The 24,957-nt window shown below is 35.9% G+C and overlaps 2 protein-coding genes across 4 annotated transcripts; one reads left to right on the top strand and one right to left on the bottom strand.

The window, feature by feature from the left end:
- Nucleotides 1-1,062: 1,062 nt before the first annotated feature.
- Nucleotides 1,063-19,193, top strand: micall1a (MICAL-like 1a). 3 transcript variants are annotated; one of them, XM_051897535.1, is made up of 16 exons: nucleotides 1,063-1,970; nucleotides 3,029-3,077; nucleotides 3,970-4,111; nucleotides 6,726-6,826; nucleotides 8,161-8,285; nucleotides 8,522-9,081; nucleotides 9,188-9,248; nucleotides 9,928-10,316; nucleotides 12,144-12,505; nucleotides 13,150-13,284; nucleotides 13,432-13,558; nucleotides 13,868-13,958; nucleotides 15,211-15,284; nucleotides 15,413-15,527; nucleotides 15,701-15,747; nucleotides 15,853-19,193. In XM_051897535.1, the coding sequence occupies exons 1-16, from the start codon at nucleotides 1,828-1,830 to the stop codon at nucleotides 15,975-15,977; spliced, it is 2,646 nt and encodes an 881-aa protein (XP_051753495.1). In that variant the 5' UTR covers nucleotides 1,063-1,827; the 3' UTR covers nucleotides 15,978-19,193. The 3 variants fall into 3 exon arrangements, with proteins under 3 accessions (XP_051753495.1, XP_051753494.1, XP_051753496.1); XM_051897534.1 differs by having other exon boundaries at nucleotides 1,065-1,970; nucleotides 9,185-9,248; XM_051897536.1 differs by having other exon boundaries at nucleotides 1,066-1,970; nucleotides 9,185-9,248; nucleotides 12,186-12,505.
- c6h22orf23 (chromosome 6 C22orf23 homolog) lies at nucleotides 16,141-23,854 on the bottom strand. Its single transcript, XM_051897547.1, has 7 exons — nucleotides 23,542-23,854; nucleotides 23,388-23,465; nucleotides 23,214-23,276; nucleotides 22,957-23,127; nucleotides 20,021-20,149; nucleotides 19,669-19,769; nucleotides 16,141-19,354 (listed from the first exon to the last, which is right to left on the bottom strand). Exons 2-7 carry the CDS (start codon nucleotides 23,461-23,463, stop codon nucleotides 19,262-19,264), a joined length of 633 nt encoding a protein of 210 aa, XP_051753507.1. The 5' UTR covers nucleotides 23,464-23,465; nucleotides 23,542-23,854; the 3' UTR covers nucleotides 16,141-19,261.
- Nucleotides 23,855-24,957: the final 1,103 nt, after the last annotated feature.

Raw genomic sequence — 24,957 nt, 5'->3', positions numbered from 1 at the left:
AGCAGCTCATACAAAATGCTGCTGCTAGGATTCTGACCAGAACCAAAAAATAAAATAAAATAAAATTCTGAGCACTCTTGTCCTCCGGTCTTTACACTTGCTTCCAGTTACAATTAGAATTGATTTTAAAGTACTCTTACTTTTATAAATTACTCACTATATGCACTAATGCATCACAAATATGGTCATTGAATATAGACCTAACAGACCACTCAGATCATTAGGATGATCAAGTCAGATCAAGTCAGAAACACCAAATGTTCACTCAAAACAAAATCAGATGTGTTCCAACAGTAGCCACATTCAATTTCGGACAAAAAAGACCCCCTGCATGCTATACATTTACTGACTGTGCTGCATCCTTCAGATTGCACTCTATCGATTATTTCTGTATTTTCTTTCCTTCTTATTTCTTTTAATGTTTTAAATCATTTTATGTGTCATTGTTGTTTCTTATGTAGGCCTACCTGTATGTAAAGCACTTTTAATTATCATTGTGTATGAAATGTGCTAGGCTTATATAAATAATCTTGCCTATTTTTATTATTATTACGCCTTACGGGGTGTCTATTTACATCTATTTGCATTATTTATAAAATCATATCACCTTTATTTTATTTATATTATTTTTATTTATCTCACTTATATTTTATTTATAAAAGTGTTGCATCCATACTTTAAAATGAAAAGTAACAGGCCTACAATAGTTATGAATAAATTATGTATTAGGCTATGCATGTAATATAATGGAATGGAATACATTTTAAACACGGTTCATTTTGACTGGCTGCAGTGTCCAACTACAAACATGCTTTTTGACATTGAGTGGTGTACATACTGTTAAGTTATTTCTGCGTCTTGCAGCACGGTACGTCAGCGGCCGTCATTCCATGATCATATAGTGCGCTCAACTGCCATGCACTATAACAGGGAATATAAGTTTTGAAAAATCTTTTCTAGGGACAAGACAGACGAGTGAGCATCAGACGTCACGCCCCCAGTGTCCGCCCGCACTCCGGCTCTGCATTCACTGAACGTCTCATAGGCTACTGGAAACACTTTCGTGAGTCTGGCTACGCGAGACTAGAGGACTGATGGATGTGGAAATATTCTTTAGTAAAATCTATACGTCATTTTCACTCAGTTAATATTAAAATATGTTTGCTTATTTCACTTGTTTATACCATCGCAGTTTTAAACACGTAAAAAAATAATTCGTTTTTGATTAACTATCATTTAAGAATGAAAGTCTTGATAAAACGATTTTATTATATTATTGCTTCTGTGTAAATAAGAATAAAAACCGCAGAATACAAACACCCATCAAGCCAGACTAGTTTTGTAAGATTTGCTTTGCATCAAATTGGACATGACTTTTATTTTGACAATGAAATTCTTGCCATACGAGTCTCTACGCGTCTGTACACCAAATTCGTCAGTACACGTTACGCCTAAAAGAGTATTTAACTGTTAGGCCTACTTTATCCCGCTGTCTTACTAAGTATCGTTTTTTAAATTGAACGCTGAGGTATTGAAGTATCATTTACGCTTTGGAAGACGGACAGTCAAGCCTGTAACTCAAGTTGGAGTTTGACTCCAATCGTGTGCTGATTTTTTGGATTAAATACAGTCCGGTCAAAGCTCTACTGATCGTTGTCCATATTGCTTACTTTGGTCGAATTGAATCGGCGAGATTTCAGACAGCAGGATCTAACTGTACCGGACAGAGACATGTGGAAATGGGCTTCTCATGAACTCTTGGGTCTTTATGTGCATTTCAAGATCCGGACCAGGCTATAAGTGTGAACTTGGGATTGAATCTCGATCATGGGCTCTCTAAAAGCTTTGCAGGACTGGTGCAGGAACCAGTGTGAAAGTTACAATGATGTGAACATTACAAACATGTCTTCATCCTTCAGAGATGGACTGGCCTTCTGTGCCATCATACACAGACACAGACCTGATCTCATGTGAGCATCTTTTTGACACTCCATCTTTCATTTGTTTGTATTTTCTCTTAAGATGACATACCTCCTGAAATGTCATCATATTAAATAAGGCAGGGTATCTTTAACAGATGGAAACATTGTTTCCTTTTATGATTTATGGAGATGTAGCTTGTATTGTGCTATTGTTAGGTGTGCCTTGAAATAAACAGGAAGTGACACGCTGTATGATTCACATTAAGAATAGTTCAACCAAAGTGGAAATTTTGTCATCATTTACAAACCCTCATGCCGTTACAAACTGATTTTCTTTCTTCTGTGGAACACAGAAGAAAAAGTATGTTTTAGTTTTTGTGCATACAGTGAAATTTATTGTGGTGCAAAAGATGTTGTGTAAAATTATAACAGTTAAAGTAAAATTAAAAAGATTAAAAATTAAAAGATTAGGCCTATAATCAACATAATGAATGAATTTAAACAATTTTACAGCAAGAGAAAACAGTGCTGCTGTATAAATGTGTATGTGAATTTATATAGGTCCACAATGAGAACATACATTTTAAAAACTTAAAAAAACAACAACTTTGTGTTAATTAAAAATGTATGATAAAAGTAATTGTAATTATTTCAACTCTGCAGCAGATAAATACAAGATAATTAATAATAATAAAAAAATATGAGAATATAAGAATGCAGAATGTTTACAATCATCAGGTTATTTAATGTGGCTTTTAAAGAGAGATTTAATTTACACATCACATCACAGGTAAAAGTAAATTGCATGTGAATTTCACACCAATTTAATTAAAATCATTTTTGTTACTTATAGTCAGTCGATTTAGTTTCATCTGTATTCTAGTGTAATTGTAAATGCTGACAATATCAGCTTTTATATGCAAAATTAGCTTTTAGACAAGAACATTAACATAAGTCACACACAAAAAAGCCAAATAATTTGTGTTACTTATTGGAGTGAATTAGCATCTATTCCTGTATATTTTAAATAAACATTGGGATGTTTGTGATTCATGACTTTGCACTTCTGATATTGCTAAACAAATTTTTGTTTCTTTGTCCCCTAGAGATTTTGACTCCCTCTCAAAAGAAAATGTCTTTGAGAACAACCGTCTGGTGAGTATCACACAAACAGCTGACCAAAAATAATGAGAGAGGGAGGCTATAATAATTATGACTTATGCTGTTGATGTGTGTCATTATGCAGTGTCAACAGCTAGCTGTTATTTTTTCAGAACCGCTCTAGAAAGAGGAAGTGGTGGCAGCAAAGCACCTATATATTTGTCACATGATAGAGTAAATTCACTTGTCATAAATCATCTGTGTAGTCCATTGTGACTTTGCATAAACAGTGATGTAAAAGTGTGCACTGAATAAAGTCATACGAAAACCCATTTTTTATACAGATGTCTATTTATTTTACTGTGTACAAATAAATTGTTCATTTTCCTTAAAGTGTTTTAAATAAATTGTTCATAAAACCATTTTAAATGTAAATCGACATTGACTATGGTTAACTGTAAACCGTTGAACCAGATACTTACACCTAGTGTAGATATTGGTAGATAAGTGTTTTGTTATAACCTGTCATGTGGTTGTTACTATTGGTAAAATAGCATTTTGATTACACAAAGCTATTCTGAAAAGCTTTCTAAGCGTATGGACTAAATACTTCTAAAACAAGACATTTAGGACTGGTATATGGCTTTGAAAAACCCAGTGTTTTTTTTTAGCCCAACAGTTTTTTATTATTGTATTACATGTATTTAGTATGACAGTATGTGCCATAACAAAGTTTGGTAACACTTTATTTTACAGTGTCCTTGCAAAAATTACATGCAACTAACCCTAAACCAAACTTAATACTATCTCTAACCCTATAATAAGTACATGTAGTTAATTATTATTACTTGGTACTTAAATGTATAATTACACTGTAACAGTAAAATAAAGTTTTTTTGTTGTTCATGCTCTGCTGTTATGCAACCTTTCTCTTTTCTTTTCAAAGGCATTTGAGGTTGCTGAGAGTGAGTTGGGTATACCAGCCCTGCTGGATCCGGAAGACATGGTGTCCATGAGAGTACCTGACAGATTAAGCATCATTACCTATGTATCTCAGTATTATAACTACTTCACCAACAAATCTCACAGTGAGTACTGAACACCGCAAATAGATATGCTGACTTATACCAATATTTTATTTACACCCACAAGCATGTGCACCCAGAGAGACAAGCGCATGTCCAAGCGCTCTGTGTGTGCTTACATGACAGTGAAAATGCCATCATAATGCACGCTGAACATCATAAATGCAGGAGTTTCACACATGTGATGGAATTTGTCGTGGATGACCCAAAAAAACATGCTAGTCTTTCTGTCCTGAAGCATCGCAGACGTGGCATTGTTTGTCGTCCACAATGACACACTACACAAGCTGAAAAGATCGAATCTTGCCCATTGTCGTTTACGAATCCCCACGACACCCTACATTAAGCAAATCGTGGAAAAATCAGGCTAAAATCATGTAGTCTGAACTGGGCATTGTCTGACCCATATATTACAGGTCTTGAAGTCTTTACTAACGAGCTGATGAATTGAATCAGGTGTGTTTGATTAGGAAGAGTTTGAAAATGTGTAGTTTTGGTGTGCCTCCAGGAACAGGGTTGGGAAACACTGATGTACTGCGTATAGTCTACTAACCTCAGCCCTATACCTAACCACTTCTCAACAATTTAGAAGTAACAGGCAGACAAATGTACAGTCAAAATAATTTAAAAAATAAAGTCATCATACGGCAAATGATCACTTTGCAGGAGGAAAAATAAATCATTGTCCCCAAATCGCACACACGCTTCCAAAAATTGCCACTTGAAGAAGTGTTATGCAAAATAAAATTAAAAGTTTGCCATTATTTTTAATTTTAAAGTGCATTTTTTGTCCGAATTAAATTTGACTTAAAATTAAAAACTTCTCCTTGTCGGCTGCACGCAACATCATACAGGACAACCAGTCTGATTCATGAACAAATTACTTCATTGTATTGATTCTTTTTAGTGAATCATATACTTACAGCACATCCAGTGTGTAGTTTCATTTGCATACAAATGACTTTTATGAGCCGATCCAATATGGTTTAGCATTAATGGTTAACTGGGGCATATTTCAGTTATAATGTCCATTTGACTTAAATCCATCCATTCTCCAAACCGCTTATCCTCTGTAGTGTCATGAGATTCATGAATTTGAAAAGTTTGCTACAAGTTTGCCCAATCTGTGCAGTTTAATTAATTTTTAAGAAATTTCAACACAACCAAACCCTCTGTAGATACCACATTTCTCGTTCAAATCGTAGCCACAGATGTGAACTAACTGCAGTGTTTTCTGCAACATATTTCTGTATGCAACAAGTGGATGTGATGTCACAGACACAGGACACCACAAGTGTGACTGAAATTTCAAGTCTGACTGAAGTCTTACATTGCATTAAACAGCCTAAATGGAAAGGGGACTTTATAAGTTTGTAAGTGCACCAAAAAGTGATCTAAGGCCACTTGGACAATGAAAAACAGAAAGAACTAGGGTCTTTTCCACTCTGTTTATTTTTTAGACTGTTTTAAAAAGTCTGAATTTAGTTATTTTAAAGAGAAATCAGATGTAAAAATGCATTGAGATTTCAGCTTTTGAGATTTGCTTTTCACATTTGTCTGTGTGTGTGTGTGTGTGTGTGTGTGTATGTATATATGTATGTGTATATGTATATATATATATATATATATATATATAATATATATCCTCCTGAAAAAAAAGTTTTTTATTTTATTCATATGTTATGCTATGTCCTCTGTAGTGGACACCAGGACTAAATTGTTTAAAAAAATAAAATGACATGAAATGGCATGTATAGGCAAAAACATTTTTAATTTTTATCAATTAATTTTTAGGCTTCAGGATTTTTTTTTAACCAATTTTTTTTTTGTATAAAGATGATTCTCAACTATGTTATGAAAGATAGAACAGAATGAATCGATATACCATTTTACTTTATGCAATGTGTGGGTAAAATAGTCATACATGGGTTTTCCCATTCAATACAATGCATCTATACACTGTATCTAATTTGCATATTAATGTGTTCTTGGAGCAACATGCAATGAAAAAAGAAGTGTAATAATAATATCTAATAATTAATAGGAATATTGATATTATAGATAAAATTATTGATAATATTGAGACCAAGGAGTTTTTGTTGTCATAGGGAAACCTCTAAAAATTTGATTTCTCTGCAAAGCCCTGAATGTGCTCTTTACAGGACATCCAGACTTAAAACTGTGACATGTATGATGTCAGAGAAAATCACTAAAATATAATGTCCACTACAGAGGACAAAAGTCTATTCCTGGGTCCCAGGAGGATATATATATATATATATATATATATATAATATATGATTTTTATGCTGGAAAAATATTCTCCACCCACTGTGTCTGTTGGCCGAAAAATATTCCACCCTGATTGTATCGAATAAGAATTTTCTGATCATTTAGCATGGCATGGTTGGAATTGGTTATGCCACACTAACCATTGGGTGGTGCAAGCGAACAAACCAGTTTTGCTGTTTGCACAAATAACTCATCCACGCTGCACAGATTTTATGTCTAGGTGTATGAACTTGAGTTGCATTTTCATTAAGTTAGTACAGTTAATGTAGAAAAAAAATGCTGGACGCATGCTAATGAATAACCTGTTTTTTTATTCTCTATTCAGCTGTCCCCCCATGCATAAAGATCCCTGGTGGTCCTGGCCACATTAAACCAGCCATAAAGAGACCATTTGCTCCACTAGAGGACCGTGACGCTCAGACTGAGGTAAAGAAGACAGACTTTTTCTTGTTCTATTTCTTTTTAAAATCTAATTATCTGGGTAGCCGTATACCTAACAACACTGTATGCACAGATAAATTATCCGGAGAGCAATGAGAACAATTTTGGCCTGATTCCATGTATTCAGAGCAAAAGACTGCTATTGCCATTTGCTTTAATTAAATTGGCAAATCAGCTGTTATGTATTTGAGGTAGATATTGGTGAGCTGTATTGTTAATTCTTAGTTCATGTTAACTAAAGTAGTCCACTAATGAAACTTTATTGTAACGTGTTACCATAATTTCTTTGTATGACTGCCTGGCCAAAAATTATGTCCATACTATTTGGCATGTTGTGTCATGTTATTATCACAAATAATACAATTAACTCCAAGCACAACTACATAATATGCTTAAAAAAACTTTTACAAATTTTTTTAATAACCCGTAAGACTTTCGTTCATCTTCGGAACACAAATGAAGATCTTTTTTGATAAAATCTGAGAGCTTTCTGTGCTCTCTATTGACAGCTACGCAACTGACACTTTGACTCTTCTAAAAGTTCATAAAGAGATTGTACAATTAATCCATATGAATTAAGAGGCTTAGTTCAAATTTTCTGAAGAGACTTGATCGCTTTATCCGATGAACAGATTGAATTTAGGCTTTCATTCACATTTTAACATTGATCAGCGAACATAAACAGAAGCTCAACCAAACCTGAATGAGAACAAACCTCATTGGTTCTCATACAAACCTCATTGGTTCTTGTACATCAAGCAAACATGCTTGAGCTTCCGTTTACCACAACTGATGTGTGAGTTGATTAATGTTTATATGTGAATAAAAACCTAAATTCAATCTGTTCTTCATATAAAGCAATCCTGTCTCTTCAGAAAATTTGGACTAAACACTCAATTCGTATGGATTAGTTTTAAGATCTCTTTATGAACTTTTTGAAGCGTCAAAATGGTAGTTGCATTGCTGTCAAATTGAGGGACAGAAAGGTCTCAGATTTCATCACAAAGATCTTCCTTTGTGTTCCGAAATGAACGAAAGTCTTCTGGGTTTGGAACAACATGAGGGTGAGTGATTAATGACAGAACTTTCATTTTTGGGTGAACTATCCCTTTAAGACAATTTGTACCAATTTTCTAATACCATAATATTAAATATTTTGTTGGTGCTGTATACATATTTATACAGTACAATGTATTAACAAAGTAGAAAAAATATGCAACGTGGACCCAAATAGACATTAATGGATCTTACCATCCTTCCTCCTACTTCTCCCTGTTTTTCTACCTTCCATCCTCGTCCTGGTACTTGGTGCCACGCAGTCGGGTGCAGATAGCCAATCAAAACGCAGTACTCTGAGCAGCACCTGTTCAGTCTGTGGAAAGCATGTTCATTTGGTTCAGAGGATCCTCATTGATGGCAGACTTTATCATCGGAACTGCTTCAGGTGACTGGTCGACTACCTAGCATCATATCTACATCAGACGCAAAGTTGTTTCTTTTATTTGTCTCTTGATGTAATGCCACCTAGATTTCCTCTCAGGATAATGTTCTGAATTTGGATTTTTGAAAAAAGAATAAATTATGGAATTATCTTTTATAGCTTATTGTTCAAAAAATAACATTAGTCATTCCTTCTGTTGTCATCACTTTTTTGAGTGAGAATTTCTGCTTTAATTTCAGATGTAGGGAATGCAGCAGAACTTTACTGCCTGGATCTTACAAGTTCACAGAAGATCCTGGATCATTAGTTTGCACACACCACTTCGCCAGATCTGTCTCCACCAATAAGAACGGTCATTCAGATATGAGTAATCGACTAGTCACATTAACCTCAACAAGCCCAAAAGATCCACACAGTAAAAGTTTAGAATCTAAAGCATCACACAGCGATGTTGAGATCACCCCAGAGAGAGAAGAAAAGGAAATAACTGAAATAGAAGCAGTAAGAGAGCAGCCAAATAGCAGGTCAAATGTTGAGACAGAGCACAGAGAACCGCGTTCTTCTAGTCCACCAAATCCTTTTGATGAATCTGAAGAGGAGGATCAAGACACCCAAAAAGAAGACCAAAAGCTAGCTGATAATGTGGCAAATGGCGACAGGCCAACAACCAAAATGAAGGGTACAGCAGCAGAGAGTCGACCAGTACCAGCGCCTAGACGGGTATTTGAGCCCAGCCCTGCCCCTCGCCCTGTCCCGAGGCAACGCCCACCCAGACCCTCTAAAAGTCCTACTGTCAGTGGTGAGCAAAAACGTCTAACATAAAATTGGCCACAATATCACAAGTTATTTACATGTTTTACGTCTGTAAAATGTTTTCATCGATCTGTTAATTGTGGCACTAGAAGCTGCTGACATTCAAATTTCTCAAGTTCCTGTGCCAAGAGAAAGATTGCACTCACCTGTCCGGTAAGATAATTCCTGACATCTCCTCTGCTATATCTCTTATTGTGCACTTGTGTCTTTGTTTGTTGTTCAGGTTTTGTTTCTTTTTCATGTACACTACCGGTCGAAGTTTGTTTGTATCGAAACTCATCAATACAGTAAAAACAGTGATATTGTGAAACATTATTACAATTTAAAAGAACTGTTTTCTATTTTAATACATTTTAAAATGTAATTGGTTTATTCCTGTGATGCCAAAGCTTAATTTTCAGAAATCATTACTTGAATCATTACTATGCTGATATGGTGCACAGTTATTAATAATAGTTCCTATTATTATCAATGTGGAAAAGAGTTTTGCTGATTTAATATTTGTGGAAACTGTGATACTTTTTTTTTTTCTTTGATGAATAGAAAGTAAACAAATAGCATTTATTTGAAATAGAAATCATGTGTAACTTTATAAATGTCTTTACTGTCACGTTTGAGCAATTTTTCATGCAGCATTGCTGAATAAAATTATTCATTTCTTTCTTTCTTTCTTAAATCGTACTTATCCCCACAATTTTAAATGGTGTGTATCACAGTTTCCACAAAAATGCAGCCTTGATGAACATAAGAGACTTCTTGCAAAAACATTAATAGAACTTAGTGATTTCCTGCGTGATTTCCACTCAGTGGTTGTAATGCATTTCTTTCCCAGCTCTAGCAAGACGAGTGACACTCCTAAACCAAAAGACCCACCCTGGATGGCACTGGTGCAATCAGAAACAAAGAAGAAACCAGCACCTCGCCCACCCACAGGTATAGCCCCTCCCTGCACTGGTTCGTCTCCTTCCCTAAAAGAGGAGGGATCAAGACCATCCACTCCTCCAAATCCCTTTGAAGATGAGAAGGAAGAGGAGCCAGAAACAGGTCTTGAAGATCCCCCTGGTCCTGTAGTGGCTAGTCATCCCTGGTATGGCATCACTCAGGCTTCTGAAGTCGCAGGTGGGAACACAAGAAGACAAAGTCCTGCCCCTTCAGAAAGTCCTGTAAGTGTCAGAAGAAAGAAGAGACCAGCACCCAAAGCTCCAAATTCTTCTACATCAGGTTAGTTTCTTACAGTGTCTGACACCATACATTTTGCTTTACAGGCAAGACTGAATTTTAATTGTATTTTAATTGTATTATGTCTAATAAACTAAACACTTTGCCATGCTTGTCATAGTCAGGTGATGCTACAACAGTGGTTCTTAAACTTTTTGTCTCAAAATAGGCTTACGGTATTTCTGCTTTAAGTATGACAGTAAAAAAAAAAAATTATTAAAGGGAGAGTTCACCCAAAAATGAAAATTCTGTCATCATTTACTCACCCTCAAGTTGTTCCAACCTATATGAATTTCTTTCTTCTGCTGAATACAAAAGATATTTTGAAGAATATGGGTAACCAAACAGTTGATGGTCCCCATTAAGGCTTTTCACACTGCTCTTAATCCCAGGTTATTGTCGTTCTAAACACCACTTTTAACCCTGGGTGAAGGAAGGTTTCACACTTGTAATTTAGAAGCGGGGTTAGTTATGAAACCCTGCTCCGGAGCAGAGTTAGCACTGCTTTTGCAGCGTTAACCCCGCATTGTGGTGGCAAACTTGTACAGTGTGAAACGATGCGGTGTTAGAATGTTACGACTAGATGCTTAGCAACGGGATAACCAATAGCGTGCCTCATATTCATGTGCTTTAGACAGTCATAGAAACACTGCGCATTGTATATAAACAGTAAATTCAGCGTTTGAGGGAAAAATGTCAAATTCTGATAGAAAATGTGACAATTTGAGTGGTGACTGTTTCATGCTTGCCTTTATAGTCCAAAATGTCCATTCGGTATGAACTCAATAGTACAGTTGGCAATACAGGATACGCAGTGCTAGAGCTATGTAGGTCACGTGCTGCGTTTATTCAATCAATGACACTGACTCTGCAAATATGCAAATAAGAACGTTAACCCAGGGTTTAGGAATGTATAATGTGAAATGTCAGCTTATGAATACCCAGGATTAATTGTTAACCCCGGGTAAATTTTGAGCAGCGTGAAACGTGAAGTAAGAAAACCCAGGATTCCATTTACCCAGGGTTTAGAATGACCCAGGGTTAACTATTTCAAGTGTGAAAAGACCTATTGACTTCCATAGTATTTTTTTCTCTCCATACTATAGAAGTAAATGGGGCAGCTATTTGGTTACTGACATTCTTCAAAATATCATCTTTTGCGTTCAGCAGAAGAAAGAAAATCCATGCAGGTTTGGAACAACTTGAGGATTTTCATTTGTTCCTTTTTGTTAACTATCCCTTTAACAGGTATTATAGTATTTATATATTAAAATTAACCAACCATGATTCATTTAGTGATTCCTGAAGTTTCAAAAACTGTATGTTCTTCAATAAAAACAATAGTTATTGAAGGGTAAAAATAAGAAAAATGAGAGTTTTCATGCAGTCACACTATAGTGCTATATTGCAGTCCACAGAAATATAGTATTAAAGGGATAGTTCACCCAAAAATGAAAATTCTATCATCATTTACTCACCCTCAAGTAGTTCCAAACCTGTATGAATTTCTTTCTTCTGCTGAACACAAAGAAAGATATTTGGAAGAATGTCAGTAACCAAACAGATCTCTCCTCATATTGACTACTATAGTAGGAAAAATACATACTATGGCAGTTAATGGGGGGGAGATCTGTTGGTTACATTCTTCCAAATGTGTTCAGCAGAACCCCCCGCACACACACACACAATGTTTGCAGAGGCCCCTTGTGGGATCTGGCCTCAGTTTGAGAACCACTGTGTTACACAATATTGTAGTTGTCTAACTACTCACACCTGTATTTTCTGTCATGTATCTTTTTCCTGGGTTTTCTCTTTCGTGCTGTTCTCTAGCTTTTCCTTCATCTCAGACTTCCTCTCCTGCTTCTTCTCTAGGTCTGAGCACAGAGAGCCTTTCCTCCTCTTCCTCAGACTACAGTGCAGTCCCACAGCAACCTGCTGCTAACGAACAGGACCATTTGTTCACCAAGAGTGTGTCTGAACCATCAATCAACACTCCTACTTCTGCCCTGTCCCCAACAACTGAGCTTCAGCCTCGCTGTTCTCCAAACCTGTCTCCTCCACCACCACCTACCAATACCAGCTCAGCACCCGCCACCCCACAAACCAATCGCTGCATGAGAACACCTCCATCCTGCCTCTCTGCAGGACTAAAACTTTCACCCTCTTCACAGACACCCAGCACTCCAGGCAAGGTTAGATTTACTGTCAAGACGTACACTGCTGTTCAAAAGTTTCGAATCAATCAAGACAATTTTATGTTCATGAAACAAAACTTAATGTACTTGATCACAAATATAGTCAAAAACAGTTTGTTCTGTTTGAATTAACTGTTTTTATATTATGAATTAAAATGATCAGTTATTCCGCTTATACCAGTTACCACATCGAGTTTTTTTTTCGTCCCAAAAATGCAGCTCTTATGTGTAGAACCACTTTTCTTATGCCACAGATTCAACATCCCAAACCATTATTACTAATTCAAAAGCACTGAAAGTGGTACATTAGAACTAATAACACATGATTGCCATGTTTTTATGCAGTTATTGGACAGTGGCTAAGATAGGAAGTGTAATTTACCTTTGTTTGTTGTGACTCTCTAAAGTGTTGGCCAGTGATGACACTTTTAACTACTTTAAAATTAGCTGAGAAATGTAAAAGCTTTTTAGTGGCAAAAATATTTTATTAATTCAGTAATGGGGCAGTGGAGAAAACAAGGGTGTGTGTCAGATTTCATTACAAGTTTCACATCTTTAATCCAAGAAATCCAGGAGCTTTCCTTTTTTAATTCTTTGTTCAATATCTCTGTTTTATGTTCTCTCATCATTATTATCTTCAGCGCACTTGTAAAGAGAATCCATTTAATCGGAAGACGACCACCTCTGTCAGCTCTTTTGTACCCAGACCCCCGAGAGGGCCCCGTCCTGCACGACCTCCTGCTCCTGGACATGGATTTCCTCTTATTAAACGCAAAGTGAGGCACAAGAGACATCCTCTTGCTTTTTTTGTGGTTTAGCATTATGAATTTGTTGGTTTTTGTTTTGACTATTTTAAGAAAGGAACTACTGTAACTGTGGCATATATAATTTATAATTACTTGTCCTGTCATTGTATTTGGTAGGTTCAGTCAGACCAGTATATCCCAGTAGAAGACATCCATGTTGAGATGAGTGATCTGGAGAAACGGTTGGATGAACTGGAGCAGAGAGGGGTAGATCTGGAGAAGAGCTTACGAGAATGTTCAAATGGTAAGAGAACTGTGATTTGTCCATGAGTAGCTCATGATCCTGTGTTTTCAGTGTCCCGGAGCGGCTCAGTCTACAGTGGAGTTTGTGTAGCGCTCCACCCAAACTCTGCAAGGTTTCTTACTTGTAGCTGACCTAAAGAGAGAAGCAGTTTGTGTGGTTTATAGAGGCTGATCAGCCTGAGACTGAGCCCCAGACTAAGAACTCAAAACTTGGGCTAATTTTCATAAAAATCCACTCTGTTCTAAGCAAATTGTCCCATTTCTGGCTGTGTTTTTATTGATTTTTATTTTCTTTATTTTGTCATTTCAGATGATGAGGAGGAACATCTACTTGTTGACTGGTTCACTCTGATTCATGAGAAGCACTTACTGGTACGGAGAGAGGCTGAGCTGGTCTACACGTAAGTGCACTATTGGCATTCATTTAATCTGCTGCAACATCAATAACAACATGTTATATTAACATACTATAGTACAGTGGTTCTTAAACTTTTTCAGTGTGAGGCCACCCGTATATATGTCATGGTATCCATTAGCAAATTGTATGATGCAAAAATCTCCAATTTACATTTATAACTGAATAGTACAAATATCATTATAATTAACCTATACAATGCTAGAAAATCAATTTAACAACACTATGCACACAGTTAGACCTAGAGAGTAGGGTGAGAAGGTTTTTCTTTGCAGAACCTTTTTCTGGAAAAAAAAGTTTTCTGGAAACTTTTTCTGTTTCAACACATGAGAAATCCCTTATGCACTAGGCTCCTCTATTTTTTATTTTTATTTTCTTTAACTAAGAGACTGTCTTCTCTTAAACACTTAGATGCTCTCAAATGTTCTGTCCGTGTATATTTAGCAATGTATCTGATGTCTCTGTTCAGTGACATTTCAGCTAAGACTTGTTTCACATACAGCGGTAAGTGAAACAAGTTTTCTTTTCGGTCGCCTTATTAATAGATTACAGCACACGTGTTGCATCATGGCTTACGCTGTACTCAGCAACTCTGTCCACAGACTAGAGAAGCTAGTCAAAGCTAATCAAAAACTTTTGAACTCTAACTGCACACGATTGAAGCAGCAACACACTGCTGGTTGGGAGATTTATGTAAATTTATTTACTATTGTGATGTAAATTTGATCTTCATCCTCATGTACATAAGATTCCATGATGATCAAGTTTGTAATGACTCTCAATTTCAGTCTATCAAAACAACTTGATAAATTTTTCACAGTGTGAAACAGACGTTAGAATGCAGGATAGCACTGAAATTTAATCCAATTTTATTCTATTAATTTTTCCCATTTTGATGCACACCATAATTCCAACCTTGACATTCCCATTTTATATACGTGCATAATTCATTTTTAAGTTTTTAATGCGGCTGTATTGGCGCCTTATTGCAGCCCAGAGTTTGAGAACTGCTGCCATAGCAAGGTGATGAAGTGTTGACTTCCCTTGCTATGGCAGCGGTTCTCAAAGTTCCTGTCCATAGAGCTGTCAATATAATAATAATAATAATTATCATTATTATTATTAATAATAATAATAATAATAATAATATGTATGTAACACCTTGGAAGATGGAGGTTTGGGTAGAGTTAAATATGAAACAAGAACAAATCTGTGTCTGATGATTGTCTGGATTTTAGAGCTAAGCAGCAGAACCTGGAAGAGAGGCAGGCCGATGTGGAATATGAGCTTAGATGCTTACTTAACAAGCCAGGTATGAAACAATGCAAAAACAGTGAGATTGATTGACCTTTTCTTGTCACTAAATCCTCCTCCTTTCTCTAAATAACTGCATTCTTTATTCTATCCCTCCTCTGTCCCAACTGCTTACGTCTCTGATAGAGAAAGAATGGACGGAAGAAGACAAAGACAGGGAAAAGCAATTGATGGCAGAACTTGTCACTATAATTGAGCAGAGGAACCAGATTATTAACAACATAGATATGGACAGACAGAGGTAATCAATCAATGCACATGAACTTTGATTCAGACTGAACCTGAGCTTAAGTATTGGTGCTATTTTTTTCTTAGCTGTTTTTCTGTAAATTTCATATGAAATAGAAAGTTATTTTGTTGTTAGTATCAAGTTTGCATGCTGTTTTGAGGAGTTCTATAATTTTTTTTCTTTAGGGAAGAGGAGGAAGACAAACTAGTAGCTGCTATGCTAAAGAAAAAAGGTCAGTGTTATTTCACTTCTCTCTGACTTTCTCACTTTACACCTCATTCATACTAATACATCATGCATTGATTCTTTTTTTTTTTTTTTTTTTTTTTTTGGTCAGAGTTTCATGGACAGGGTGAGCAGAAGAAGAAAGCAGGGAAATTTAAGCCCATGAAGGTTTTGAAACGACTAAGCACCAAGAATGAAGGAGTAAAGGACAACAGTCCCCGAAAAGAGAACAGTTGAAGAATGGACTGACTGACTGACTGACTGACTGAGAGAGTATCTAAAAGATTTATTAAATGTAAAAGATTTACTTATGTCTAATTAATGTTAAATTTATGTTAATGTTAAATTTGCCTTTGGTAGTAGCAGCTGCGTATATAAGAGCAAAAACGTTTTTGACTTAAAAAAAAAAAAAAAAAATCTCCTGAAAGGCTCAGCCACTATATAATCTTATTATATTATCTGTACAATTTGTAGTAACAGAAAACTTATACTGAATGTGATTGAGAAAATATTGAGAGTCCAAAATAACCCTGGGAAAATTTCACACATACCTTTCTTTTAAACTCATTGTAACAGTCAGAGAAAACTCAACAGTTTTTAATCCTAATTTAATCTGGTTCTCTGAGTTTTTATATATTTCTAATTTGCATAGAGGCACTGCTACTTGTATTTATGTCCACAATGAAGAGTGAAAAAAAAAAAAAAACTATTTGTAGTTGTGAAAATTTTCAGGCCCAATCCAGCCCTTTCATCAATAATTATATAAGTGTTGCTGAGTTGAAAGCAGAAATTAATTACTAATCTTTCAGTTTATAATAGTGCTGGGGAAAATTATATTATGATTTTGTGATCAGTGCTTAAACATCAAATTACATGAATTAAATCCGGATGTTGGAACAAAACATATATTCCCTTTTAATAATCGCTGGGATCAAGTTGTTTATACAAGATGCCGGATAGGACACTCAAGACTAACACATTAATTTTTACTTTTAGTAGAAAATTATCCAAAGTGTCCATCTTGCCTGAATCCACTGTCCATTAAACATATTTTACTGGACTGTAACACTTCTACCCTTTTAAGAATTTTTTTTTTTATTCTGTTGATTCTTTTGAAGTAAATCCAAATTTAGTTCTAAGGTTTTTAGAAAAAATGAATCTTAAACAATTTTATTTTATTTTATTTTTTTTTTATACTAAACCTCTCTCGCCATGAATATAGCCATAGAAGATGGCATGGCGCTAAGAAAAGAAAAGAAAAAAGATTTTGTGAGTAACTGGGATTCAGAATGGCGATTATAGATGCATATCAGATTTTTATCTGCCTGGGTCGGGTTGCACCAGCTGTGCTTAAAAAAAAAAAAACACAAACCTAGTTGTAAATAGGCACTATTTGCGTGGTATTAAATATTTGAGCATTGCAACATTAAATGTAACTGTACATTTGTTTTTAATCTTTATTACACTAAAATTTACGAAAGCCTCCAACCAGGAGTAACGATTGGAACAAAATAGCAGATTGATTGAATTGCATCAATAAGCTCATGCTTTATCTGACTGAATTCAATCCTTTAGACATATGATTGTTGATGTTTACATTTGTTTACACTTAAAAAAAAAAAAAAAAAATTACTTGGGAGTTCTCCAACATGAACCTGATCTAAACAGCGCACCTCTGTGTGTATCACTCTTATGTGCCAAAATAAATGTCTTGTTTTTTTTCATTAGCATTTATTTATCACTTATTATTAATTTGTTATTTGTATTTACAAATTTTTATTTTGTTATTTATAATATTATTTACATTAAAAAAAAAAAAACCTATTATATTATTTTGTGATTAAACATCGTATTTCAATGGAAACAATTTTACCATTAGTTACTTGGGACAAAAGAAGTTAGACTCCACTTAAAGATGATAAACTGAAATGCACTATTGGAACATTGAAGGTAATTTTCATATTGTGTGACTATGCATTACTTTACGACTAGCTTACAACTTACTGTCTCCTGCTTTCAGAACAAAATTACAAAAAGTACAGGGTTAGTTACAAACTAACTAGTAGTTACTAAGCCTCTAGTGTGGAATTTATGTTCCAATTTCAATAAGAACTTACAAAGGGCTGGTGCAACCCTACCCCCGGACAACATTTTTATATACACATTAATTTTAGTAGTATGATTAATACTGATTCATAGATTAGCTGGCTAAAAAAAGTATTTTGTGGGTCAGCCTTTAGATTTGATTACAGTCTACATTCATCATGGCATTGTTTCGACAACCTTATGCAACATCACAACATTTATTTTCATTAAGAAATGCATTAATTTTTGGCTGAGATTGTGTATTGACAGTCAGAACACTGTACACCCTCTACTCCAGCACATCCCAAAGACTTTCAATGAGGTTAAGGTCAGGACTCTGTGGTGGCCACTTCATTTGTGAAAATGATTCCTCATGCTCCCTGAACCACTCTTTCACAGTTTGAGCCCAATAATTATTGCCATTGTCATCCTGGAATATGGACATGGGATACATCTTCCGACATGGTTGTTTAAGAAATGAAAAGCTACACCGCATCAGTTAGACTTGAAATATATTGATCACTGCAATAATGATCTAATCCTAGATGTTTTTGGTCAGATTAATTTAACAGATTAATATGGAAATAATTAACGTTGCAGTGATTGATAAAGGACATTGTTATAACACTAAATTTTAATGGTATTTACTGACAGAATACTAGTTCTTAGCAGAAATTCAGAAACATGTTTTGAATTTCAGTGCAAATTTCAGGTCAACGTACTATACCTACCTAAAGTGTAAGAAATCATTAAACTTGTACCTAATGACCCTCTGAAATGTCATTAAGCTTGTTACATAGTGATCAGACCGCTGAGCACCCAGAAGCATTGATGACAGAAAAATGTTAAAATGAGAGATAACATTAAAATGAGTCTAAACCCTTTTAATAAAAGAAAAAAAGACTGTAACTCACATAAACGGTAACTGTAGGCACGTTTTTGATGTTATACAATAATAGATGTTCCTCACCCTTTAAAGACTCTGACATGAAGAGATTATGCAATATTAAGTTTTAGTTAATTTTACATATTTTACTGTAGAATGTCGCATGTTGTGTGTTGGGCCTTAATCTCTGTAAACCCAAGTAGGAGTGTATTTCTGAAGGAGTGCCTTTAATCTGTTTAATTTATGTATATGTCCTCTCATTGGTTGTTGAGTGTCTTTGAATATTTTGTTGACATTTTAGTTTGTGTGTCATCTGCAAGTATTTGAGTGTTTGTGTATTTATCAGATTTCAGTATTGTTTGTTTGTTTGTTTAGAGTGTGCATGTACCTGATCAACTCCAAGGGCTTTTTGTTGTCTCTAAAACAGTCAGTGCTTTGAGGATGTTGGACATCAAAAATAAAATGACTTCATGAAACAAAAACCTTCCAAAGTTTTAATTCTCATATTTGTCTAACACCTTATGTTATCACCTTCTCTTTCTCCATCCCTCTATTTGCTTTGTAGTTCCTCTTTTCCGTTTAGATTGAGGGTCCTTAGTTCTTCACTGCGTTTCCTGTCAATGTCTTCAAGTTCACAAATTTTCTGGTAGAAAATATAATACAATTGACAACAGGTCTTACTGCATCCACCAGACATTTTAGAACAAAGTAGCTTTAGTTTAAAACTAAGAAACAGCTAATAGCGAACACAAAAATATGAAGATGCATAAAAAAATGTGATTAATAAAAGAGGACATTTCACTATGGTCCCATAAAACATTAATACATAACTTCCTAATTTCTCAGGTTTTTAGACTGAAATTGTTGGTGGCTTTCTTTCAAAAAAAAAACTGATGATGGCTGGTGACGTTTCATGATAGTATTGGCTGTTATGAGCTTATGTATTTGTATCTTCACCTGGGAAATCTCTGTGTTGATGAGGTGTTCATATTGGTGACCTTTTCCCAATGTCATCATCTCCTCTAAAAACTGCCTCCTGTCCTCAATCTCATCCAGAACTGTTGGTAGGAAATGACATTTAATAATAGTTTTCATGTTACCATGAGATGCTGATACTACTGAGCTTATTTAATTACCTTATCAAGGTAATTAAAGTGTCTCCCTCTAAATTATTATTAATAAATAGAAATAAAAAAGTAAATAAATAATATTTTACAAAAAAAAAAAATCAATACACAATCAGAAATATTCATATATTCTGATCACTCAGACTAGATGAATTTTAATGAACAGGAACTGCCTATCTCACCCTCTTGGAATCTGTCTATCTGTTGCTCTCTTCTTTCTGTGGAGTCTCTTTGGGAGTGAGTTGGCCCAGCATCTGTTTGACCAGTAGAAAGAACATTTTGTAGCCTTCTCTTCTCTTTCTCTAGATCCCCTAGAAAGAGAGAAGAATCAGCAGAGGAGGATGGAAAGGCACAGGTTGGATGAATTCATGTAGGCCTAAATATGTACTGTATACAGACATTAAAGTACACTTGATAGCTCACACTGATGATGACCATGGATACTGTATTACAAACCAAAACAAAGACTATCTTTATAGTTCTTAATTACATAGGGGTGACGTTAAAAAGCATGAAGTTTGATCCCTATTATATCCATATGAATTTCCTTAAATGGTTACAAATCACTACTAAATTTAGTAATTTATTTATTTTGGGCTCCTAGGTTTGTCATACTGAACTGCTGTGGCACAGCTCAATTCCTAACCACAGACAGGAAAAGCAATAATAAGGAAAATGGCAAATAATAAATCAATAAACCTCTCACCTAAGATAGTAAGCTTAAGACATGCTTAAGAATCCTGCATATTAAAAAAAAGCTTCAAAAGAGATCAAACCATTTATTAGCTATGTTTTTTTTTTTTATTATTATTATCCTTAGTCACTTATTTTAAAATCTGTTGGTATTACATTCACTGTTTTATGTAAGCCTGATGAAGGTGAATGACCGAATATATTTTACCCGCATACTGGTAAAGTGGCACTCTATATCAAGTTGTTTAAGACAGTGGTTCTCAACCACATTCCTGGAGGCCCACCAGCACTGCACATTTTGCATGTCTCCTTTGTCTGACACACCAATTTTAGATCTTTGAGTCACTACTAATGAGCTGATAACCCTAATCAGGTGTGTTTAATTAAGGAGACATGCAAAATGTGCAGTGTTGGTGGGCCTCCAGGAATGTGGTTGAGAAAGACTGGTTTAAGAAGAGTTATGATTTCTGTATTAATTGAAATAATAAGTGACAGTGAAATTCAGTTCAATGCAAATGTGTGTTTACACGAGTAGTGTAGTGCAGTGGACATCCAACTCCGCCCACATCCACGTGTGACGCCAGAAGCCATGCCCGTGCCCAATATGTCACATTATGACTCCCCATAGTACATATTTACATTTACATTTATTCATTTTACATACACTTTTATCCAAAGCGACAAGTGAAGAATACAGCAAGTAATTTTTAATGAAGTGGCAAATAAACACAAGAAGTGCTCACAATACAAAGTTTCAGACATTGCTTAGAGTAGCATAAGCTAGAATAGGGAGGGATTAAAGGGATAGTTCATCCAAAAATGAAAATTGTCATCATTTACTCACCCTCAAGTTGTTCTAAACCTGCATAAATTTTTGCATAAATTCTTTGTTTTGCTGTACACAAAAAAAAAAAGATATTTGGAAGAACGTTTGTAACCAAGCAGATTCATTTTCCACTGTGGGGCTGATAACGGCCGCTCTTTGGAATGTAATATAAAAGCGTCAGTCGTTGCCTTGGTAACACAATGGTTTACTTATGGTTAGACAACCGTACCGAGAATTCTGGGCCGAGAACGGATTGTAATCGTGCCATGCCATACCAGGCTCCAGTGGAAACACAACTGGAACTGTTCCTTACCATTCTAAGAACCGTTTGGCCTGACAGTGGAAAAGCGGCTAACTTGAGGGTGAGTAAATGATGACAGAATTTTCATTTTTGGGTGAACTATCCCTTTAAGTGAAAGCATGGATTTTTTTATGATGAGGTAAGGTGCTCACGAAAGAGATGCGTTTTCAGCTGTCTTTTGAATGTTGCCAGGGATTCTGCATTCCATATCTATGGTGACTCCTCATCCCCGACGAATATAAGAAGTAAATGATAAAGAATTAGGTGTGAAGGTTAAGTCTTCTCGATGCTCAAAGTTAATGATGAAGCGTGATTTTTTCCCCTAAACCACTTCACCAGAAATCCCGCCCTGCAGGTAATTTCATTGGTTACAGTGACGGGTAGGTTTAGGGATCAGTGTTTAGTGTGGGCAATCAGTACTGTGATTGACCAATAAAATCTTAAGAATCGGCTGCAGGGCGGCATTTGCCTGGCTTCTGATGTCACACTTGGATGTGGGCTGGGTTGGATGTCCACCGCTGGCTGCAGTGAGACGCTTCTCGCCCACTTTCCAAAAGAGGGCGGAGCTTTAACAGCTCGCACTTTGGTTGCTCAACAACAAAGCTGGAGAATCTTACGCAGCCAAAATGACGATTGACAGTAATGGTGTTCAGCCTTACATTGTTCAAACCAGAGTTGGACACTGATGGAGAGACTTTACAAGAAATTACAACTTTTAGCAATTTTAATGCAACTGGACGTTTCTGAATGGTTAGTGGATAAATTTATGTAGTTGCTGTGGAGTTTATTCAATTCATCGACTAGCATGTGCCGTCATGTTAACCAAATCCACCGTTTAATTGACCCTCGTTTGTGAAGCAGTCCGGCGTAAAATGACAGCATGGCAACAACACACTACTACAACAACCCTTCCTCTTCTCTAAAGCAGCCCAACACGGCCTCGCCCTCTTTTTTGCGTGTTCTCTGGGGCAGGGTTTATGTAAATTTTAGGGTTAGTGATGTCACTAACCCAGGAAGAAGCTCATTGTAGTTCCTACCAGCCGATTGTTGTAGTCCTTAAACAGCGAATTCTTTAAAAGAAAATATCTCCCTTTGCATTGAACTTTGAGCGTTGTAACTTTGCAGATGTTGTTTATGCTCTAACAGCAACATTACAGACTAACTAAAGTTAAAAAAGTGAAATCATAATCAACCACCCCTTTAGGAAATAAACAAATTTAAAATCAATTTAGTGTGTGGAGACGATGAAACTGGTGATAAAGAATACAGTGTATGTAAATTTAATTTTTTGCACTCACGTGTTGCACTAGGCTGAAACTGTTCTCGTTTGTAATTATCTCCAGCACTACATCTTTCTGCACTGCGCCTCTGTTGATGACCAATCAATGAGGTCAATCTTGAGACTCTGGGCTCTGGCTGCACTTTTTTCTGCTCAAGTGGGGTAAAGGTTAGTGGAAGAGCGCCTCCATCTGATCAAACAAAAAAGATAGTGTTAATAGGCATAAAACTGTCAGGACAGTTGTAAGATATTATAAAATCTGTCACCTGAACTCACTTTTCAGCTGATTATTGATTTGTCTCTGTTGAAAGTCCGTTAGACGAGACTCTTGCATCATTACTACAATGAAACCAAACAAAGCCATAGATGGAGCCAAAGACAAGATAAAAACAAAATATGCATGATTGTTGGCATGCGCACACACACACACACACACACACACACACACACATTGTATTAATTGTCGTGTCTCTGTTCTGTAGTTAGTGATTCTGGACTCCTTATATTTTGATCCGCTGGCCATCATTCCTGCAAAACAAAAAACCTTTACTTTTCTGTCATAGACAAATAGAGCTGATATTTTGGATATCAAATGGTTACTCACCTCACATAAACAAGATTTTGTTTGAAATAAGCAGCAAACGCAAACGCAGCAAAGCGGTTCCTATGGTAACACACGCAAAACATAAGACCAGGGATAATTCAGCAAAGCAGAGACCAGTCTCACTGAGAGCTGAACAAACTCGTGTTTAGAATTGCTTTCGGGATGACAAATCCAAACGATTTAGATCTGGTTCGATGGTTTTAAAAGGCTCCCTATAAACGTTCTCCGTTAACTCCGGTGGTTTCGATCCTGAGTTTAGTTCACAAAGTGTGACGTTTCCAGCGAACATCCAATCGCGTGAAGCAAGCAAGACAGTCCAATTCTGAGAGAGAGAGAGATAAAAAAAAAAAAATTTACTTAAAAGTTAGAATTGCGAGTTTATATCCCGCAGAAAATAAGTCAGAACTGAAAGATGTAAATTCGCAATTGCCCTTTTTATTTTTTATTCAGTGGTGGAGACAAGCTTCCATGTTTGTGGGCAGGGGTCTGGCCCCATAGACATGTCTATGTCTGGCCCTATTTGAAAATTTCAGATGCTAAACTGAACTGCAGTATCTGCACGACATGTAAGTTTATTTCTACCTTTTCTGCGTATATTCACTGATAATGTTAGACAAGGTGCTGAACGTAAGTTAGTCTCAGAAGGATCTAAGCTTTAAAGAGGTCATGAATTGAGAAATCAACTTTTCCTTGAGCTTTTGATATATAAGAGGTTATCGTACTATAAGAATATCCTTGTAAGTTTCAGAACTGAAAACTTCATTGTTAGTCCAATAAAAGTTTTTATAGACACCAGTGAACGACTGAATCTAAAATGTGCCTATCTATATGACATAGATAGGTGAAACCAACGGCTACTTCATCATTGCAACCTTAGCCCCACCCACTGGCGTGTTAGTGAGAAGAGGAGAAGAGAAGAGCTATAGAGTGGTGCAGGTATGACATCATTTTGTAGGCCAAAATGCGGAAGTGAGTTAGCATTTTAGCACTTCTGGTTCCATCGCCCCGAAGTCAATGGTTTTTTTGAATGGGATTTTGGTTAAATGGCTGAAATAAGGTCTGTGGTGAACGCGAGCTCAAGACCGTTTCACGTTTTATTCTACGACATAAAATGCATCAGTATTACCCCACTTGTGATTTTTTAAGCTGTTATGTGTCTTGAAAAAGGCGGTTGCTAACAAGTGGCTAAATGGGACTACACAGGCAGTCAGGGACATTAAACGTCATCATGGCGAAAAAGATAAGCTCAGTCTGCTTTTACAGCCTCATTATGCTCATAATTGTACTCTTATAAACTATTCTAACTCAAACGTGCTGGGAAAATGTTTTTAGATAAAAACTGAAAGAGTTGTTGGAAGCTTAGTGATGGTGACGTTGAATTAGAGCGACCGTGGTGTAGTTCGTTTATAGCCTTCC

This window comes from Ctenopharyngodon idella, chromosome 6 (genome assembly GCF_019924925.1).
Source record: "Ctenopharyngodon idella isolate HZGC_01 chromosome 6, HZGC01, whole genome shotgun sequence".
NCBI classification, from domain to species: Eukaryota; Metazoa; Chordata; class Actinopteri; order Cypriniformes; family Xenocyprididae; genus Ctenopharyngodon; species Ctenopharyngodon idella.
The sequence above is the reverse complement of the archived record's forward strand: the minus strand, read 5'-3'. Positions and strand labels throughout refer to the sequence as shown.